This window comes from Capricornis sumatraensis, chromosome 15, assembly GCF_032405125.1.
Source record: "Capricornis sumatraensis isolate serow.1 chromosome 15, serow.2, whole genome shotgun sequence".
Classification (NCBI taxonomy): domain Eukaryota; kingdom Metazoa; phylum Chordata; class Mammalia; order Artiodactyla; family Bovidae; genus Capricornis; species Capricornis sumatraensis.
The window spans coordinates 33,191,354-33,212,824 of NC_091083.1; the positions used below are offsets into that span (position 1 = coordinate 33,191,354).

Below are 21,471 nucleotides of genomic sequence, written 5' to 3' on the forward strand. Positions count from 1 at the left end.
CAGAGCTGAAAGAAGCAATTCACTCTCTTGGTGATTTTGAAGCTTAGCTGCTGGACATGTATTTTAACAATTTTGAACTATAGATGAGAATTTGGAAACCATCTTAAAGAGACGATAAGGCAAAGAGAAACAGACCCCAGAAAGTATATTGTCTTTGGTGGCTGAAAAATGGTAATGTTGTAAGACTACTACAGGTAGTGTTTTAGGTAAGAGGTGGATGAAATTCCTGTATCAGAGGGAACAGGAGAGTGAGAGAAAGAGAGAGAAAGAAAGAAAGGAGGGAGGGAGGAGGAAAGAAAGAAAAAAAGGAGGAGGAAGGAGAAAGGGAGAGAGAGTTTGGTCTGAGAGCTGCTGACCTGGGAAGTAACAAGTATCCCGCATTCTGATCAACAAGCTGCAGTAAGTACTGTAAACAGAGGCAGTGATGAGGAAGAAAATTCTCTTAAGGATAAGACAAACTGATGCAAGTTTGCCAAGCCACTGTCTGCGGCCCGCTGATTTAAAAAAGAACAATTTGCCGGGCTATACTCCCTGACGAACAGTTTCTCTGTTTCTGCTTTCCATGTCTGCGCTATCTGGTTGTAATTTGGACTTCCTGTGGGAACAGTCTTGTTCAAGAGATCAGTTCTCAGTTGTAACTTTCTGGTTTCCAGAGCTCCGAGGACAGTTCTTTACACCTTGGCTTTTTCTCTTGCTGTCGGTTATCCTAGCCTAGTCCCTGTCAGATTACTTTCACCTCAGGATTTCCCTCTCCTGAACTTAGCCCCAGAAGATTCAATAGATCTTAACACAGGTTGGATCTGACTACCTTGTGCATCTCCCTCCTCGGGCTACACTCTTACAATCTGTAGCCCTGTCTCCCAGCATCTCATACTTGGCTGTTACTGATGAAATCTTGCCAATTAAAAAAAAAAAAAATAGGCCTTGTCTCTTTGTGCAACTTTGGTTCCTTAATCAGGTTTGCTTACTTAGCTTCATTGTATTGAGAGATTGTAGCCTATCTGAAGGACCTTACTGACCCCAGGAGAGAGTCCACCAAAATAAGAAATTTGGTAGTTTGAAATCATTACTTTACTGCCTTTAGAATATTTTAAAAATACTTTATCCAACTCCAAAATTCTATTCCAAGAAGGATCTGGAACGAATTAGATTTAATGGATTGGTCTGAGTGTTGCAGACAGTTTGTTTCAAAATGCTTTAAATGGCAGAATATGGGGAAATCACCACATTCAAATCCTGTGTCCCTGCCCTGGACCATGAAGCCTGGAGGCAGAACCTTTATGGATGCTTCCGCCCGAAGCAGGCAGAACCTGCTTCTGCCCCTGGGATTATAGAAGACCGATAAATAGAGTGGCGCCATCATGGGCGGAACAGAAAACCAAAGACTGCAACCTTTTCATTGGGAGGCAGGAGTAAGAGCAGGGGTGACAGTGACCCCCCCAAGTGCCACACTTCACGCTTGCTTGAGCTGTGCACCACCAGGGGTTGTGCACCTCGCTCAAGCTTTTCCTGAACTGCATCATCTCCCCGGGGCATCCATCCACCCCTGTACTCACATGTTTGAACAGGGTCACAGAGAAGACTGAGTGAATCCCCACGAAGCCTAATATAAAGCAAGTACTGATACTTTATAAAAACTTCACTGACTTCTGCTTGTATCCTCCATCTCCCCCAACCCTAACTTAGTTGTTGATGGTCTGTATTTGGGCAACAAATGAGGTGTTGTGCCCAGTGTCTCCTGATACAGTCACAGGTCTTAGGAGAACATGAATAGTGTGGTGGCTTTTCAGCATGGTCAGTGTCTTGTTCATCAAACCCTGTGGACATTCAGGTCACTGATGGGATAACCAGACAGTAATACTTCCTGTTAGAACTGAATCCCGTCAGGCCTATTCAGACTTAGAGGCTTATGTGAGCACAGTGGCATTTGGAATGCATATTCAATTTATAGACAGGTTGTATTTCAGAAGCTTTTCGGCTAGAAGTTTGGCACTTCAAATACCTTTCTCTTTGGAAATTGCGCCAGCCCACTGGAAAACCTAGTTCATCCACAATATGGCTTTGATGCATACAACTAAGTATTTGCAATAAAAAATAAAGCTGGGGAGGTTGCTCCAGGAGTAATTTTTTTAAATAGAAAAAAAAAGATTGTGTTAATTACATTAAATTCTGATAGATTTAATGAGAGTAAGCCTTATGGAGATTCTGCAGAGGACATCTGGGGAATTTCAAAAGTTTTAGAGTTGGTGGCACTGATTCCTTAAAGTGAGTGGCCTAGAAAATGTTTCAAAGGAAATCTGATGGTTTCTAATTCATAAGCCAATTTCCTTAGAACATGTGAGAGTTGGAGTCAGTGAAGGAGGGAAATGAATAAAAATGAGATATTTATATATTATACAGGAGGAGAAGCTGACTAAAAAATTGTATGTGAACACAAGAGAAAGAGATTTTTCTGAAGGGAAATCAACTGACTGTCTGGAGAGGAAAATGATGGGGAACTTTGGAAATCCTCTGGAGGAAACTTCAAAAAGTAGACAGTTCTTCTCTGACAGGTCCATGGTTGGGACATTTTGGTGGCTCATCCAGTGGAGACTGGAGCATTCTCAGAAAAGACTTGCAGATGCAGAGGTTTCAAGAGGCACTCACTTCCTATGACTCTACTCATAAAGGAATCATAGAACCATATGGTAAGGAAATTTACCTTAGTCCACTCAGTAGGGAAGATTTAATGTGCACGTGTGTGCTCAGTTGCTCAGTTATATCCTACTCTTTTCAACCCTATGGACTAGCCCATCGGGCTCCTCTGTCCGTGGCATTTCCCAGGCAAGAATACTGGAGTGCATTGCCATTTCCTCCTCCAGAGGATCTTCCAGACCCAGGGATCCAACCTGCGTCTCCTGTATTGCAGGCAGATGCTTTACCACTGAGCCACCTGGGAAGCCACAAGATATAATGCTATGATTTAATTTTGCCTATACAAATATATTTCTGCCTCCCTTTTCATTATTACAGAGCCACCATCTCTCTACTTCTCAGTTAAAGAGCTAAGTTAAAAAAACTAGCTAGTTTAAGATAAAACTATCAGTACTCCAATTAAAAATACCCTTCAAATTAGCTTTGTTGCAAGAATCTGAAATTGATATTAGACTTAAAAATTTGCCCAGCCTATTCTTTTGATGGTAACAAATACAATAAATAATTTGCTAATTTCCAATTTACATTTAAGTCAGCAAGTAGACTGTTTAGCTTTGCATTACCCAGAAAGAAATTTCCAAGTAAATTAATAGTAACTTCACCAAGAAATTATTTACTATCTTAAAAGGGAAGTAATTTTCAAATACTCTCAATTGTTTATAGCTATTCATGTAAAAAATATGGTCATTATCAAGTTTTAAAATCTATTTATTGATAAAAGGTCATTTAGACTCTTTGGGTCATGCTTGTTAAATATAGGTAAAAGTACTTTGAGATCTGAAAGTAATACTATTTCAAGTTTTCCATGAATTCAGAATTTCAAAAACTCATGACTTGTTATAATTAGTTATTTTATCATGGTCATACTTTCTATTGTAATCAAATCTTATTTTTTAATGATATGGTTTTTATAAAAATATATATTTATTTATTTATTTGGCTGAGCTAGATCTTAGTTACTGCACATGGGATCTTTAATTGTGGCATTAGAATTTTTAGTTGCACACACAGGATCTAGTTTCTTGGTCAGGGATCGAACCTGGGCCCCCTGCTTTGGGAGAACAGTCTCAGCCACTGGACCACCAGAAAAGTATCTCTAAATAAATCTTGTATTATGTTTCTATAGAAAAAGTTTTATAAAATGAGCATAACTAAGCTGCATTTTGCACTAGCCTTGGAAAGATTTTTAATCAAAATCTATACTTTAAGGAATAACTGGGTACCAGGGAATGTAGGTAATGGGGATATACTCCCACCCAGCTTGCACCAACCTGTCAAAGTTTAAGGCTAGTTACTATTGGTAAAGTTCCAGCCAGTGTAAATGATCATTAAATTGCAACAAAGAAAAAATAACTCACAACCAACACAATTCAGTTCAGTTTTTCAGTCATGTCCGACTCTTTGCGACCCCATGGACTGTAGCACTCCAGGCTTCCCTGTCCATCACCAACTCCCAGAGCCTGCTCAAACTCATATCCATTGCGTTGGTGATGCCATCCAACCATCTCATCTTCTGTCATCCCCTTCTCCTTCCGCCTTCAATCTTTCCCACCATCAGGGTCTTTTCCTATGAGTTGGTTCTTCGCATCAGGTGGCCAAAGGATTGGAGTTTCAGCTTCAGCATCAGTCCTTCCAATGAACACCCAGGACTGATCTCCTTCAGAATGGACTGGTTGGATCTCCTTGCAGTCCAAGGGACTCTCAAGAGTCTTCTCCAGCACCACAGTTGAAAGGCATCAATTCTTCTGCACTCAGCTTTGTTTATAGCCCAACTCTCACATCCATAAATGACTACTGGAAAAACCATAGCTTTGATTAGATGGACCTTTGTTGGTAAAGCAATGTCTCTGCTTTTTAATATGCTGTCTATTTGATCATAGCTTTTCTTCCAAGGAGCAAGTGTCTTTTTATTTCATGGCTGCAGTCACCATCTGTAGTGATTTTGGAGCCCCCCAAAATAAAGTCTCTCACTGTTTCCATTTTCCCCGTCTATTTGCCATGAAGTGATGGGACCAGATGCCATGATCTTAGTTTTCTGAATGTTGAGTGTTAAGCCAACTTTTTCACTCCCCTTTCACTTTCATCAAGCGGCTCTTTAGTTCTTCTTGGCTTTCTGCCATAAGGGTGGTGTCATCTGCGTATCTGAGGTTATTGATATTTCTCCCAGCATCTTGATTCCAGCTTGTGCTTCATCCAGCCTGGCATTTCTCATGATATACTCTGCATATAAGTTAAATAAGCAGGGTGACAATATACAGCCTTGATGTACTCCCTTCCTGATTTGGAATCAATCTGTTTTCCATGTCCGGTTCTAACTGTTGCTTCCTGACCTGCATACAGATTTCTCAAGAGGCAAGTCAGGTGATCTGGTATTGCCATCTCTTTCAGAATTTTCCACAGTTGTTGTAATCCACACAGTCAAAGGCTTTGGCATAGTCAATAAAGCAGAAGTAGGTATTTTTCTGGAACTCTCTTGTTTTTTCGATGATCCAGTGGATGGTGGCAATTTGATCTCTGGTTCCTCTGCCTTTTCTAAATTCAGCTTGAACATCTGGAAGTTCACAGTTCACATACTGTTGAAGCCTGGCTTGCAGAATTTTGAGAATTACTTTGCTAGCGTGTGAGATGAGTGCAATTGTGCAGTAATTTGAACATTCTTTGGCATTGCTTTCTTTGGGATTGGAATGAAAACTGACCTTTTCCAGTCCTGTAGCCACTCCTGAGTTTTCCAGATTTGTTTGCGTATTGAATGCAGCACTTTCACAGCATCATCTTTTAGGATTTGAAATAGCTCCACTGGAATTTCATCACCTCCACTAACTTTGTTTGTAGTGACATTTCCTAAGGCCCACTTGACTTTGCATTCCAGGATGTCTGGCTCTTGGTGAGTGATCACACCATCGTGGTTATCTGGGTCATGATGATCTTTTTTGTATAGTTCTTCTGTGTATTCTTGCCACCTCTTCTTAATATCTTCTGCTTTTGTTCAGTTCAGTTCAGTTCAGTTGCTCAGTCGTGTCCGACTCTTTGAGACCCCATGAATCGCAGCACGCCAGGCCTCCCTGTCCATCACCAACTACCAGAGTTCACTCAGACTCACATCCATCGAGTTGGTGATGCCATCCAGCCATCTCATCCTCTGTCCTCCCCTTCTGCTCCTGCCTCCAATCCCTCCCAGCACCAGAGTCTTTTCCAATGAGTCAACTCTTCGCATGAGGTGGCCAAAGTACTGGAGTTTCAGCTTCTGCATCAGTCCTTCCAAAGAACACCCAGGACTGATCTCCTTTAGAATAGACTGGTTGGATCTCCTTGCAGTCCAAGGGACTCTCAACACCACACTTCAAAAGCATCAATTCTTCGGCGCTCAGCTTTCTTCACTGTCCAACTCTCACATCCATACATGACCACTGAAAAACCATAGCCTTGACTAGATGGACCTTCGTTGACAAAGTAATGTCTCTGCTTTTGAATATGCTATCTAGGTTGGTCATAACTTTCCTTCCAAGGAGTAAGCATCTTTTCATTTCATGGCTGCAGTCACCATCTGCAGTGATTTTGGAGCCCAGAAAAATAAAGTCTGACACTGTTTCCACAGTTTCCCCATCTATTTCCCATGAAGTGATGGGACCAGATGCCATGATCTTTGTTTTCTGAATGTTGAGCTTTAAGCCAACTTTTTCACTCTCCTCTCTCACTTTCATCAAGAGGCTTTTTAGTTCCTCTTCAAGGAAATGGCAATCCACTCCAGTACTCTTGCCTCGAAAATCCCATGGATGGAGGAGCGTGGTAGGCTACAGTCCATGGGGTTGCAAAGAGTTGGACATGACTGAGTGACTTCACTCACTCAGTTCCTTAGGTATCTCTAATTTTCTTGAGAAGATCTCTAGTCTTTCCCATTCTATTGTTTTCCTTTTCTTTGCATTATTGCTGAGGAAGGCTTTCTTATCTCTCCTTGCTATTCTTTGGAACTCTGCATTCAAATGGGTATATCTCTCCTTTTCTCCTTGCCTTTAGCTTCTCTTCTTTCTCAGCTGTTTGTAAGTCCTCCTCAGACAGCCACTTTGCCTTTTTTGCATTTCTTCCCTTGGGGACGGTCTTGACCACTGTCTCCTGTAGTGTCACAAACCTCCATCCAAAGTTCTTCAGGCACTCTGTCTATCAGATCTAACCCCTTGAATCTATTTCTCACTTCCACTGTATAATTGTAAGGGATTTGATTTACGGCATAACTGAATGGTCTAGTGGTTTTCCCTACTTTTTTCAATTTAAGTCTGAATTTGGCAATCGGAGTTCATGATCTGAGCCACAGTCAGCTCCTGGTCTTGTTTTTGTTGACTGTATAGAGCTTCTCCATCTTTGGCTGCAAAGAATATAATCAGTCTAATTTCAGTATTGACCATCTGGTGATGTCCATGTTTAGAGTCTTCTATTGTGTTGTTGGAAAAAGGTGTTTGCTATGACCAGTGAGTTCTCCTGGCAAAACTCTGTTAGCCTTTTACCTGCTTTGTTTTGTACTCCAAGGTCAAATTTGCCTGTTATTCCAGGTAGCTCTTGACTTCCTGCTTTTGCATTCCAGTCCCTTATAATGAAGAGGACATCTTTTTTCGGTGTTAGTTCTAGAAGGTCTTGTAGGTCTTCATAGAACCATTCAACTTCAACTTCTTCAGCATTACTGGTTGGGTAATAGACTTGGATTACTCTGAATTTGAATGGTTTTTCTTGGAAACGAACTGACATTATTCTGTCATTTTTGAGACTGCATCCAAGTACTGCATTTTGTACTCTTTTGTTGACTATGATAGCTACTCCATTCCTTCTAAAGGATTCTTGCCACAGTAGTAGATATAATGGTCATCTGAGTTAAATTCACCCATTCCAGTCCATTTTAGTTCACTGATTCCTAAAATGTTCACTCTTGCCATCTCCTATGTGACCACTTCCAATTTGCCTGGACCTAACATTTCAGGTTCCTATTGCTCTTTACAGCATCAGACTTTACTTCCATCACCCATCTAATCCACAACTGGGTATTGTTTTTGCTTTGGCTCCATCTCTTCATTCTTTCTGGAGTTATTTCTCCACTGATCTCCAGTAGCATGTTGGGCACCTACCGACCTGGAGAGTTCATCTTTCAGTGTCATACCTTTTTGCCTTTTCATACTGTTCATGGGGTTCTCAAGATAAGAATACTGAAGCTGTTTGCCATTCCTTTCTCCAGTGGACCACATTTTGTCAGAATTCTCCACCATGACCCATCCATCTTGGGTGGCCCTACACGGCATGGCTCATAGTTTCATTGAGCTAGGCAATGCTGTGGTCCATGTGATCAGTTTGGTAAGTTTTCTGTGATTGCGGTTTTTATTCTGTCTGCCCTCTGATGGATAAGGATCAGAGGTTTATGGACGCTTCCTGATAGGAGAGACTGACTAAGGGGGAAACTGGGTCTTGTTCTGATGGGCAGGGCCATGTTCAGTAAATCTTTAATCCAATTTTCTGTTGATCAGCAAGGCTTTGTTTCTTCCCTGTTGCTTGACCTGAGGCCAAACCATGGTGGAGATAATGAAGATAATGGCAACCTCCTGGAAATGGCAACCCACTCCAGTATTCTTGCCTGGAGAATCCCATGGGTGGAGGAGCCTGTTGGGCTACAGTCCATGGGGTCACAAAGAGTCAGACATGACTGAACGACTTCACACTCCCACCCTCGCACCCAGGCACTGCTGCAGTCAGTGCCTTAGACCCTGAAGCACGCCCTTGCTGACCCACGCCTCTGCCAGAGACTCCTGGACACTCATGGGCATGCCTGGGCCAGTTTCTTGTGGGGTATTAAACAAGTTACATAATATATACAAATGTATATAAATAGTATCAGACACAAACAAAGCAGGACACTCAAAGGGAGTTAGAAAACATCTGCATAACCACTTGCTCCAAGAAGCTGACTAAAATGGGGTCTAAGGTAGCTGAGAACAGGAGATGCTGCTGCTGCTAAGTCACTTCAATCGTGTCGAACTCTGTGTGACCCCATAGACGGCAGCCCACCAGGCTCCCCTGTCCCTGGGATTCTCCAGACAAGAACACTGGAGTGGGTTGCCATTTCCTTTTCCAGAACAGGAGATGTGAGCATCTTAATTACTTGGGTGTTATCCATTAACATTTGAAGATACTATTTTATAATAAGCTACTGTCCTTGAAGATGTTAAATGATCTCAGTGAAGAGTGAAGAGAGAGGAAGTGGGGCAGGGGTGAAGGATGCCAAGGAGGATGTATTTTACATCATTTTGTGGAAGACAAGTGGCCTTATTATTTCCCCCAAAAGAAGGAAGAAGTCTTGATGCCCCATAAATCCATGAATACTGGACCTCCTTTTAGTCTTCCTCTTTCTGAATAGAAGGCATGTTGGCTTGAAGAAAAAATCCTTTCATAGCGTCAGTGCCCCAGTGCCACTGGCTGAGAACAGAGGCGGACCTGCACCCAGGATGGCTGAATTAGTATTTCCCCAAGTCTGCCTCTGCCTGCTTGATTATGGAGATACTCTGTCCCTGCCAGTACTGAGAGTGTTGACTTTTCAATGGAGTCTTCTTTTGAGGACAACATCACATTAACAAGAATTTTTTTTTTTTCATTCAAATGTGACATTTTCAAGGGCTTACACTCATTAATTTCTTTCCTTTCTAGAAGGACCCCAAAGCCAGATTTGGGTCTTAATCTGGACAGAAGCAGCTCTGTGAAACCTTGAGTTTCTGATTAAAGAGTGACTCACAAGGTGATTGAGTGGGGGTCTGCTGGGAGGCAGACTCTCAGACCCCACCCCAGACAGACCCCGTGTTTTATTTATAGAGACCTCCAGGTGATTCCAATATGCTCACAGTTTGAGAAGCCCTGCCCTAGGCACCTCTGAAAGCTGGGGTCCTGAAAACTCCAGGCTGGGGGTTCTCAAGGGCATTGAGATGGCCTTTGGCAAATAATCACATTTTACCACTTGCTATTGGAAACATCTGGAAAACCCCGTTTTGGCCAAGATTCTTATGCCTTTTGGCAATATACCAAAAAGGACTTTAAAACAGCATTTTAGACACATTCTCCGAAACATGACAAGGATTCGATTTCTGATTTGGCTTGGGTTGTACTGCTAGTCAAACCATATGTAAAAGTTAATGCACTGAAAGAGGCTAAATGAATGACAGGTTGCCATGAGCTATAAAACCAGGAGAAACTGATGTTTTCTAGGAGTGATACTTTAAGTTAGGTCTGGCTTTTCTTATTTTATTTTTAATATTTTCTTGGCCACATAGCTTGTGGGATCTTAGTTCCCCAACTAGCGATTGAACCCACATCCCCTGTATTGGAAGCATGGAGTCTTAACCACTGGATCACCAGGGAAGTCCCAGGTCTGGCATTTTAACTGTAAAACTAAAAACAAAGATCTGATCAATTTTCACTGAAGTCACTAAATTATTTCACTTTTTTTTTTTTTAATTAGCCACTGTTATTTTCTCCTTACTATGAAAAATAAACAAAGTTGCTGATTAGAGCAGACTCCTTACCTTTATATCTTGTGGGTTGATACCAGGATTTGTTTGACATCGCAGAGGTCCCAGAGTTTGAATATGAAAAATGTAGAGGAGAAATTCGTCCCGGGCAGAGAAGGGCCAGCCCACCTCCAGTAGGGTGTCACTGATGGTGCTTGGTCCAATATTGTGCAGCTACAAGCAGGGAACATGTCACGAAACGGTCAGCACAAGGCAGTAAGTTGAAGTCAAACTCCATAAACTCAGAACCCATTCTAAAAAAGCATGGATTTGGCTTTAAGTCATCTGCACTAGGACTGTGACAATAGGAAGAGTCTCTTAAGCAAGAGGAATCCTGGAAGCAAGATGGGCTGATGCTTAGAGAAGACAATTCAGTCTGTGGAGCTCTCAGTGCAGAATTCCTTTGCAAAGGCCACCTTCACCATGTCTGATAACTGTGCCATTTCCCTTACGTTTATGTTAATCTAATCACAGCGAGAGAAACTTCACTTTAATTATCTGCTTTCTAAACTTGGTTATTCTTTCCTTACATTGAAATTGGCCTCTTTCCTGACTACTGACTTGTCGATTGTAACCATATGTGACGCACTTTCCCTTACCCCCTGGAAAAATGGCTATCCATCAAATACCAGAGATGGCCCAGGCTCACCACAGTTCACTTCAAGTGCGCATTTCAAAGCTGAGCTCCTTCTGTTTTAATCAGTGAATCTCAAGGAAAGAAAGGCCACGTTGCATAAAGAGATGAAGTCTTTGAACACAAGAATCCTGTACTTGCGGGACACAAAACAGCCTGGGAACACCACTAAGTGGATTTAAATTTACTGTGGTTTTGAAAATTCACTTCAAAGTTAGCTAGGACCTTTTGCCCTTTTCTTTTTTCACAGTTCTGACAATTATAATGATCCATAAAATAATTTATAATTGGTTTTGCTTATTAGGTGGCTCATTTCATTCACATTATCAAAGCAACATGCCATCCATTGATAAAAGTATATTTTGAGACATGAAACTAGCCTGTAAGCAATGTTCAGTGATTGCTTTTGGCACTACTGGGTATTACCCTTAAATTTTATGATCCATTGTTGCTCAGATAAGAAGCAGGGTTGCCCTGAGAATGATTGCGTTTGAATGTTTTCAAACTTTAAAGTTTCACCATTCTAAGGAGAGACTAGTGCACACAAGGTTTAATAAATTACTTGACAGAATTTTTTTTCCCAGTGAGGTTCTTGATCAGAATGGCCTTGGGACTGCATTATCCTTTTGTTATCAGGAGAGCTTAAGCCAAAGACTTGATCCAGCTTTGGACAGGGTGTCTGATTCTGGACCACAGGCTGGGCAGATGGGAGGCTTTCGTGTTGACACTACGCAGGAGTTGATGCTTCTTTCTCATCTATGTAAACATCTCATCAGCTCTGCATTGGCTTTAACTATTATTCTTAGAGAATGCTACTCAAGTCCTTTGTAGCTTAAGATGAACGATATAGCCAGAATTATTAGGTCAGCGGCATGCATGACACAAGAAAGAGATTGGGGGCATTAACCAAGAAGGAACCTCAAATAGAAAATGGCTCGGAACATTGTTTTGCTGGCCCTGTGAAGATGAACAGGAATAACTTCTCCACTGGCAGTATGTACTGGGTTGGCCAAAATGTTCATTTGGGTTTTTCACACGAACGTTTTGGCCAGCCCAACACTTTGTTAAGAAAAAAAAGAACTACTAAACTAACCATTTACTATATCTAGGTTTCTAACTGTAAAAAAAAAAAAATTTAATGTTTCGGATAATGTGTCAACAAAGCTCCTCTCTAGGAACACTTTGACACTTGAAGTGGACACAGATCAACAGGTCTTTATCACAAGCTGCTGGTTTGCTTCTGAAAAATAAATGGACTATTTCAAATCTCAGAATAACATACATATCTGATTGAGGTTAGTCGAATGAACAGTAAAATTATTCTTATCTGTCAAACCTCCACCCATGCTATACACCCATTTGGGGAATATAAAATGGCAGATAATCCATATGGTTTTGTCTAGTACCTTCTGGTTGGTGACTTTTAATTTAAAAGATGGATGGGTTTTAAAAATAGGTAAAGGTGTAGGAAGAAATGAACTAAAGTCTAGGGAGTGTGTCACTTCTAGACTTAGGCTGTCCAAACAGCAAAAGAGAGGAAATAAAGAACCTGGGCCACTTGATGCTAAGAGCTGACTCATGGGAAAAGACTGGAACACTAGAAAGACTCAGGGCAGGAGAAGGGGGCGACAGAGGAGGAGATGATTGGATGGCATCATTGACTCGATGGACATGAGTTTGAGCAAACTCTGGGAGATAGTAAAGGACAGGGAAGCCTGGCATGCTGCAGTCCATGGGGTCACAAAGAGTTGAACACGACTGAGCAACTGAACAACAACAAAAAGAACAGGAACAGGAACAAGATAAAATGCTTCTCACTGTATAATGGCTCTTGCCAGTAAAAAGCCAGTGGTTATTTAGTAGAACACCCTCCCACCACCCACTGCAACATGAGAGCCAAACAGCACAAATCTAGGCTGGATCTTGGATTGGTATCTTTTAAAACACTGTGAAAAGTTTATTAGCAAAGAGCATAAGAACAAACCCTGAACACAGCTTCAACAGAGACAACGACTACCTCATAAATATGTTCCACCAGTGGTCCAACTCCCTCCTCCTTGTGAGGCTCCTCTTCTGGTTCCCAGTTCTGAATGGGCAGGACGATCTGCGGAGGGTGGGACACTCTGAAACATGGAATGTGATGTCAGTCGCTGGTGCTGGCACGTTTAAACAATGTCTTACTTGTGTGGAGTACATTAACAGCAGCAGCAAAGAGTGACTGCCAATTTATTTGAACAGACATCATCCACAAGGAAAAAGTATTGAAAGTTTTTGTTTAGCAGAATCACTAAAGGAGTAGGTAAGGGTCTGAGTGAGAGTGTTAGTCACTCAGTCGTGTCCGACTCTGTGTGACCCCATGGACTGTAGCCCACCAAGCCCCTCTGTCCATGGGCTTCTTCAGGCAAGAATATCTGGAGTGGGTTGCCATTCCCTTCTCCAGGGGATCTTCCCAACCCAGGGATCAAACCCCAGTCTCCTGCATTGCTGGCAGATTCTTAACTGTCTGAGCCACCAGGGAAGCCTTCAAGGGTCTGAAGCATCTCTTAATTAACTGGTCTGGAACTCAGATCGACTTATTTTATAGCATCTCTCTTAAGCACTAGGGGGCAGAGCAGAGCACATTCCTGAACTGAGATGGATAATATCACATAATACACAGATACATAATACAATATACATAAACACACATCTATCCATAGATCCTGTGTAAGTATAAGTGTGTGTATACACGATCTATAATCCATGCTTTAAGTCATATCAAGAAATGGGACATTTTTGTGGATAAAAAAATCTAGAATTCTGTGCGCTATGTGAAATGTCCAGTTGTAACAAAATACTGTTTCTACCTCAGAGTAGAAACGTGGCCACTTGTATATTTCTCCTTCTTAGATTTCTTTAGCTTTCCATGAATGCAGCCATACCTCTTATAAGGCCAGGCCCAGAGCCAACATAAAGCCTGATCAAGTTCTAGAGTTATTTTATATATTACTGAAGCATGAGACAGAGAGAGAAGGAGAGTTAAGTGGTGGAATCGTGTAAGTAGCATATTAGCCAGGCTATTCTGTCCATGGGATTCTCCAGGCAAGAATACTAGAGAGGGTTGCCATGCCCTCCTCCAGGGGATTTTCCTGACCCAGAGATTGAACCCATGTCTCTTATGTCTGCTACGTCTGCAGGCGGGTTCTTTACTACAAGTGCCACCTGGGAAGCCCTATTAATCGGATATGCAGGTAGTTTTCCCTGCAGTTGACACCTAGAAAGTGAGCACTGTAGGAATGAAATACAGCACGTAGCGTTATTCCATAGAAAAAGCTGATTGTAAACCGAATTGTTATTGTTTTATAATCTTAAAAATAATAATTCCCCCCAAACAATGCTTTCTAGCAGTTTTTAGGTAAAAGGTATCTTTCAAAGAATTCTTAGACCTTCAGCTAACTTCAATAGAAAATATCTCTTTTGGCAATTGAAGTCTTAAATGCCCTTCTAAGAATACCCAGTAATTAGCACAGCCTTTAGTAACTTCAAACATTATCTTTTCTCTTCTTTGGGTAATATATTTCTAAAGCAGAAAGCAAAATATATTGGGTTAAATTCTGACTGCAGCGCAAATAGTTTAATTTCTATTTGTCTCCATTCCTTTATCTGGAAAATTATGATAAAACTCTGGGCTCTATACCACAAATGATTGGAAAATATGTCAACTGCTTGTTGGTCAAAGTCAATTATCCTGCATTGTCTTCTAGGGGTTGGTGGGACAAGTATATTTTTTAAGCTGACTACCCACAAAATTTTTTCTAAACTGTAAAGCCCTTTGCATTCACCCTTCACATACCACTATTAAATAAAAAGTGCAGAGCACAGCCTCCTGGGCTGATGCCTTAATATTTTATGCTTATAGATCAGATTGTATTATGCCACACTCCCCTTTCTGACTGGATTTGATTAAACCAAGTGTCGATTGCATAGGAGACTCAGTGAGGAGAAGAGGAGAGAAGACGGCAGGATGCTTTCATCAAAGGACTGCCCAGAGAGCTTGGGCTCCCATTCCCAAGGGATCTTGACAACCTCCCCACCCACATTTTCACTCAGCTCTCAGTTTAGCAACAGTTGATTCTAAAAGATCTACATCCACTGTGAGGCTCTAGGGAAACTTTTTATTTATTTTGGCATCAAGAAAAAAAAATATGGAATAGAAGCTGAGCCCATTTTCTCTGAAAAGTTTTGTTCCTGTGTTCATCAATCCTATAGGACTGGTCATAAATTTCCTTGGACCAGAGAGTCATAAATATAGACCTTGACAGGTACTGTGAAGACAATGTGCTCAAATCCCCTCAATGAAAGAAGAACTGATGTCCAGAAAAGTAGGGAGTTGCTTGCAGGTGAAGACGAGAGCTCAGATTCACTAAGCACTATTCACTCACTGTATTTCCAATATACTGTACACTACAGGGGCCATTAAGTGGCAGTGGTTTTAGTAAATACAACTTAAAGAAACTTCCTGGTCCATTTGTGTAGCAAAATCAAATAGAAATCTATAAAGAAATATACAATCTATCAGAGGGCACGGGAAAAATTAAAAACCTATGTCTCACAAAAATCAAGTTATCTACATTCTAAGACCCTTTCAAATCTATGGAAACCAAGGACAAAGAATAGCTCCTTAAAGATTCCCAACGAAATACATGAAACATTGTTTATGGTTTTCAAAGTTGTTAAGAAGGTAGCAAGTGAGGAAGAAAAAAAAAAAAAGAATATGAGCAATTACCTAGCCTAGGATGTACAGCCAGTACAGTGATCGAACAACCCTTCCTGAATGGTCCTCACATTCTGAGAGTGTTATTCCACGGAGACCCCTTGGTAATAAGACTGTGGTACTCAGCGGTAACACTGGACATGAGGAGGGGATGTAAGAGGAGGTAAGGAATTCTACCTTTGATAAGTTAAAGTCTGTATGTTATCAGGGAGTTCAGATCTGATGATTTGGTAGTAAGCCCTATTTTCATAATCCCATTTCCCACCCCCATTAGTCCCAAATAACAAAGATTATCCTTTATTGTATGGAACAGCCCTATGTAGACCACGGTTACTCATGATTGCAGTCTCTCTTAACATAAACCCACTCAATCCTGATTAATATGTCAGCGATACAATTTTTCTTTTAAGAATTTTTAAAAATCTAAGTATAGTTGATTCACAATATTGTGTCAGTTTCTGGTGTACAGGATAGTGATTCAGTTATACATATATGTGTGTATGTATATATATTGCCCCCTTCATGGATATCACAGCCTTGGCATGGCAAACGGGCTTGTGTAACTCAAAGAAGCTATAAGGCATGCTGTGCAGGGCCACCCAAGATGGATGGCTCATAGTGAACAGCTCTGACAAAATGTGGTTCACTGGAGGAGGGAATGGCAAATCACTCCAGTATTCTTGTTGGAGAACCCCATGGAAGGGATGAAATGACAAAAAGATATGATGCTGAAAGATGAGCCCCCTAGATCAGAAGGTGTCCAGTACGCTACTAGGGATGATTGGAGGGCAATTACTAATAGCTCCAGAAAGAACCAAGAGCCTGGGGCTAAAGCAGAAATGCCTCTCAGTTGCAGATGTGTCTGGTGGTGAAAGTAAAGTGCAATGCTGTAAAGAACAATATTGCATAGGAACCTGGAATATTAGGTCCATGAATCAAAGTAAATTGGACACAGTCAAGCAGAAGATTGAACACTGACATCTTATGCATCGGTGAACTAAAATGGACAGGAATGGGTGAATTTAATTCAGATGACCACTATATCTACTACTGTGGCAAAGAGAATGGGAAAAATTGGAAGAAGTGACAGATTGTATTTTCTTGTGCTCCAAAATCACTGTGGATGGTGACTGCAGCCATGATATTAAAAGATGCGTGCTTTTTAACTGTGGTGCTGCAGAAGACTCTTGAGAATTCCTTGGACTACAAGATCAAACCAGTCACTTCTAAAGGAAATCAACCCTGAATATTCATTGGGAGGACTGATGCTAAAGCTGAAGCTCCAGTACTTTGGCCACATGATGTGACGAGCTGACTCACTGGAAAAGACCCTGATGCTGGGATAGTTTGAAGGCAAAAGAAGAAGGGAGTGGCAGAGGATGAGATGGTTAGATAGCATCACTGACTCAATGGACATGAATCTGGGCAAACTTCAGGAGATATTGGAGGACGGAGGGGCCTGGCGAGCTACAGTTCATAGGGTCACAAAGAGTCAGACATGACTTAGCAACTGAACAATAGCAACATATATATTGTAATATACATGTTTTTCATATTTTTCCATCATAGCTTATTGCAGGATATTGAACATAATCTCCTGTGCTATACACTAGGACCTTGTTGTTTATCAAGGACATGATTGAATTACTCTTCGTGAGCTTAATACTGTGCATGTTGGTCTTATAGCCAGTTTACTTCTTTGTAGTTGTATGCTGAATTAATCCTTTGTACCAACAAATGACATGTAAATCTGCTTAAAGACAGTGTTGACATTATCTGGCTTTGAAACAAATGGGACAATTCTCAATACATTTTTTTTTTCCATTTGAAGAAATAAATCCATTTGGGTTTATTCTTCAAATTATAAAAATGACAGTAAAATTTAAAAAAATTGATAATTAAAATACATTGGAATAAACACCATTGGCCAAAAAGAAAATTAGATTTTCCTAAAGACTGAACATGAGATTTTCAACACATTAGCTATTTGCTCCTTGAAAAATTAAACACTGGAACAAATATTATTGCCAACTATTTGGAGGAAAGAGCTTTACTTAGAAAAATGGTTTCAGAAAACTTTAACACTATCTTAGAAAACAAACTGTGGTCAATTGTTGGATATTAATCTAGCAATGAAATAACTGCATATACATGAGAAACCAAATTTTAATTACCTGTTTTGATCATTGCTAAAGCAAATAGAAAGTTTACTTCCTTTTAAAATTAAAAACCCTGGAGTCATAAATGATGGCAGAAATATAATTTAAAATATTAATCTCTTTAAATGGATATGTGAGAATAAAAAAGTGAAGTCACTCAGTCGTGTCCAACTCTTTGTGACTCCTTGGACAGTAACCTAGCAGGCTTCTCTGTCCATAGGATTTTCCAGGCAAGTGTACTGGAGTGGGTTGCCATTTCCTTCTCCAGGGGGTCTTCCTGACCCAGGGATTGAACCTGGGTCTTCCACGTTGCAGGCGGACACTTTACCATCTGAGCCACCAGGGATATCCAGTTAAATGAAGCACTTAGCTTACTTGGACTAAAATGAATTTTGGAATTGAGAAACAGTTTAAATTTATTTTTGGTTAGCAAAACAAAGATAAGCTAAGCTTAAAGAGATAAAATTTCATATATACTAGCTGTAAAAAGATATAAAAATAAGATGGTAAAAATAATGCTTGTGCTTTTTGTCTCTAATTTTTTTATATAGTGTTTATCTCATCAAGAGAGGGACAGCAGAATTAAATTAGAAATGCACAAAAATGAAACATCTAGACTAGTTCCAAATATCTCTAAATCAAACAAGTCACTTCCCATGAGTCATCTCATGAGTTAAAAAAGAAATTACAAAGAAAACTGATAAACATTTTGAGCTGAGTTATAATGAACATTCAACATATCAAAATTTTGGTATGCTGCTAATAGTTTTAGAGGAAAATTTATAGCACTAAATGCTTATGCAAGAAAAACTTGAAGAAAGTGTTTAATTTTACATAAAGGAACTAGAAAAAGAAGAGAAAATCCAGCTTAAAATGAACAGAATGAAAAAAATAATCACAAAAGTAGAAACCAATGGAACAGAAAACAAAAACAAAAGCAAAATAAATGAATAAAAAGGAAAGAAAGAAAAATCAATGAAACAAACAAAAAAAAACCTAGTTCTTTGAAAAGATCACCAAACACTAGTGAGACTGATAAGAGAAAAATATAGGGAATAGGGGTTACAAATTGCCAATATTAGAAATAATGAAGGGACACTATTAGAGGTCCTACAGACACTTAAAGGACAATGAGAGAAAATTATGTCAAAATGTGTAACAACTTAGATGAATGAAAGACAAATTTCTTGAAATACTACCAAAATTCACTAAAGTAGAAATAGATAATATGAATAGCCTTATATCTAAGGATGAAATGGAATTGTTAAAAAACCTTCCTACAGAAGCAAATCTCCTGAAAAAAAAAAAAAAAAAAGGCCCAAAACTCCAGTCTCAGATGATTTCACTGGTGAATCTTCCTATATACTTAAGTTAGAAATAATGCCAAGTCTACACACAGTTTTTCAGAAAAAAGAAAAGATGAGTGAATACTTCCATCTCATTTTAAGGAGCTAGCATCCTCCTAACACCAAAATCAGAACAAAAATTGGATGAAAAGAAAACAACAGATCAATATTTCCCATGAACATGTATGCAAACATCACTATCAAAATTTTAGCAAGTTAAATCTCACAATATATAAAAAAGAGAATTATCATGCTTAAGTGTGCTTCTTGCTCAGAGTGCAGCTTTGGTTTAAAATTCAGAAACAAAAATTAACCAAGTCACCACTTGAGTGGGCAAAAAGGGAGAAATCATTAAACTTATCCTGCTTCTGCAGACAAGAATAATAGAAGCCCTGTGTTTGGTACTTCCCCAGACTTCCTCTTCATAGACACAGAAAACATATTTGACAAAACGGAATACACATTCATGTCAGAAACTGTTAAGACAACGAGGAAGAAGGGAACATTCTCAACCGAATAAAGGCATCAATAAAAACTCTGCAGCTAACATCAGACCTAATGGTAAAAGACTGAATATTTTCTCCTTAAGATCAAATCAGGGTCTCTCAACAAGGCACAGGTTTACATTTTATTTTTACCCCTTCTACTAGTTTTGCACTGGCAGTAAGAGAAGAAGAAGAAAGAGAAGGCGTAACTACATAGCAAACTAAAGCACCTCTTGAAGGTGAAAGAGGAGAGTGAAAAGGCTGGCTTAAAACCCAACATTCAAAAAATGAAGTTCATGGCACCTGGTCCTATCACTTCATGGCAAATAGATGGGGAAACAACGGAAAAGCAATGGAAACAATGACAGACTTTATTTTCTCGGGCTCCAAAATCACTGTGGATGGTGGCTGCAGCCAGGAAATTAAAAGATGCTTGCTCCTTGGCAGAAAAGCTATGACAAACCTAGACAGTGTATTAAAAAGCAGAGACAAGAGACATCAGTTTGCTGACAAAGGTCCATAGAGTCAAAGCTATGGTTTTTCCAGTGGTCATGTATGGATGTGAGAGTTGGACCATAAAGAAGGATGAGAGCCGAAGAATTGATGCTTTTGAACTGTGGTGTTGGAGAAGACTCTTGAGAGTCCCTTAGACTGCAAGGAGGTCAAACCAGTCAATCCTAAAGGAAATCAGTTCTGAATATTCACTGAAGCGACTGATACTGTAGCTGAAGCTCCAATACTTTGGCCACATGATGTGAAGAGCTGACTAATTGGAAAAGACCCTGATGCTGGGAAAGATTGAAGGCAGGAGGGGAAGTGGATGACAGAGGATGAGATGGTTGGATGGCATCACCGACTCAATGGACATGACTTTGAGCAAGCTCTGGGAGATGGTGAAGGAAAGGGAAGCCTGGCATGCTGCCGTCCGTGGGGTTGCAAAGAGTCAGATAAGACTGAAAGACTGCACTGAACAGAACATAGCAAATGGTTTAACCTTGCCACAAAGAGGTCTGGTCTTTGCCCTCAACTTCTGAGAGATAAGCTCTCAAAATTTTATGCCTGAGAGAAGGAATATCTTTGCCTTTGGCGGGAGCATGGGGGGCGGGGGGCAGGGGTGGGGGTGGGGAGGTCACACTGGAGAGTCTAAAGATAATTTTTGGAGTTGCTCACATCAGGAAGACCAACAGAGTAATTCATGACGGGAGGCTCGATCACATCATCTCAGTCATCCTGGACACTGAGATCAATTAAGTATGCATAACCAATTAATATAGCATGTATAATCCACACTACTATGTATAAATAGAAAACTAAGGAGAATCTACTATGTAGCACAGGGAACTCAGTCTACTCAGTGCTCTGTGATGACCTAAATGGGAAGGAAATTCCAAAAGGAGGAAATAAATGTATACATATGGCTGATTCACTTTGCTTCACAGCAGCAACTGACACAACAGTGCAAAGCAATTATGAAGTGAAGTGAAGTGAAGTGAAGTCGCTCAGTCGTGTCCGACTCTTTGCGACCCCATAGACTGTAGCCCGCCAGGCTTCTCTGTCCATGGAATTCTCCAGGCAAGAATACTGGAGTGGGTTGCCATTTCATTCTCCAGGGGATCTTCTCGACCCAGGGATCGAACCAGGGTCTCCCGCATTGCGGGCAGACGCTTTAACCTCTGAGCCATCAGGGAAGCTACAAATAAATAAATAAAACTATTTACCAAAAAATGTAACTGGTCAGTCAGTCAATCATGCCTATCTTATGGAGCACTGTCCTCCAAAACACCCACAACTGAATACAGGCCTGAGTGAGTTTCTCTGGTTACAGCATACTGTTACACATCAATACCAGGAAAGTAACCCATCCTGCC

General features: G+C 40.4%; 1 protein-coding gene across 1 annotated transcript in view; it reads right to left on the minus strand.

Annotated features, from left to right (window-relative positions):
* ITGA8 (integrin subunit alpha 8) overlaps positions 1–21,471 on the minus strand; it is a 195,973-nt gene that overhangs the window by 42,866 nt on the left and 131,636 nt on the right. The window contains exons 24-25 of the mRNA XM_068986916.1: positions 12,878–12,983; positions 10,242–10,400 (exon numbers count right to left, since the gene is read on the minus strand). Coding sequence (XP_068843017.1) covers positions 10,242–10,400; positions 12,878–12,983 — 265 coding nt within the window. The remainder of the gene's footprint in view (positions 1–10,241; positions 10,401–12,877; positions 12,984–21,471) is intronic.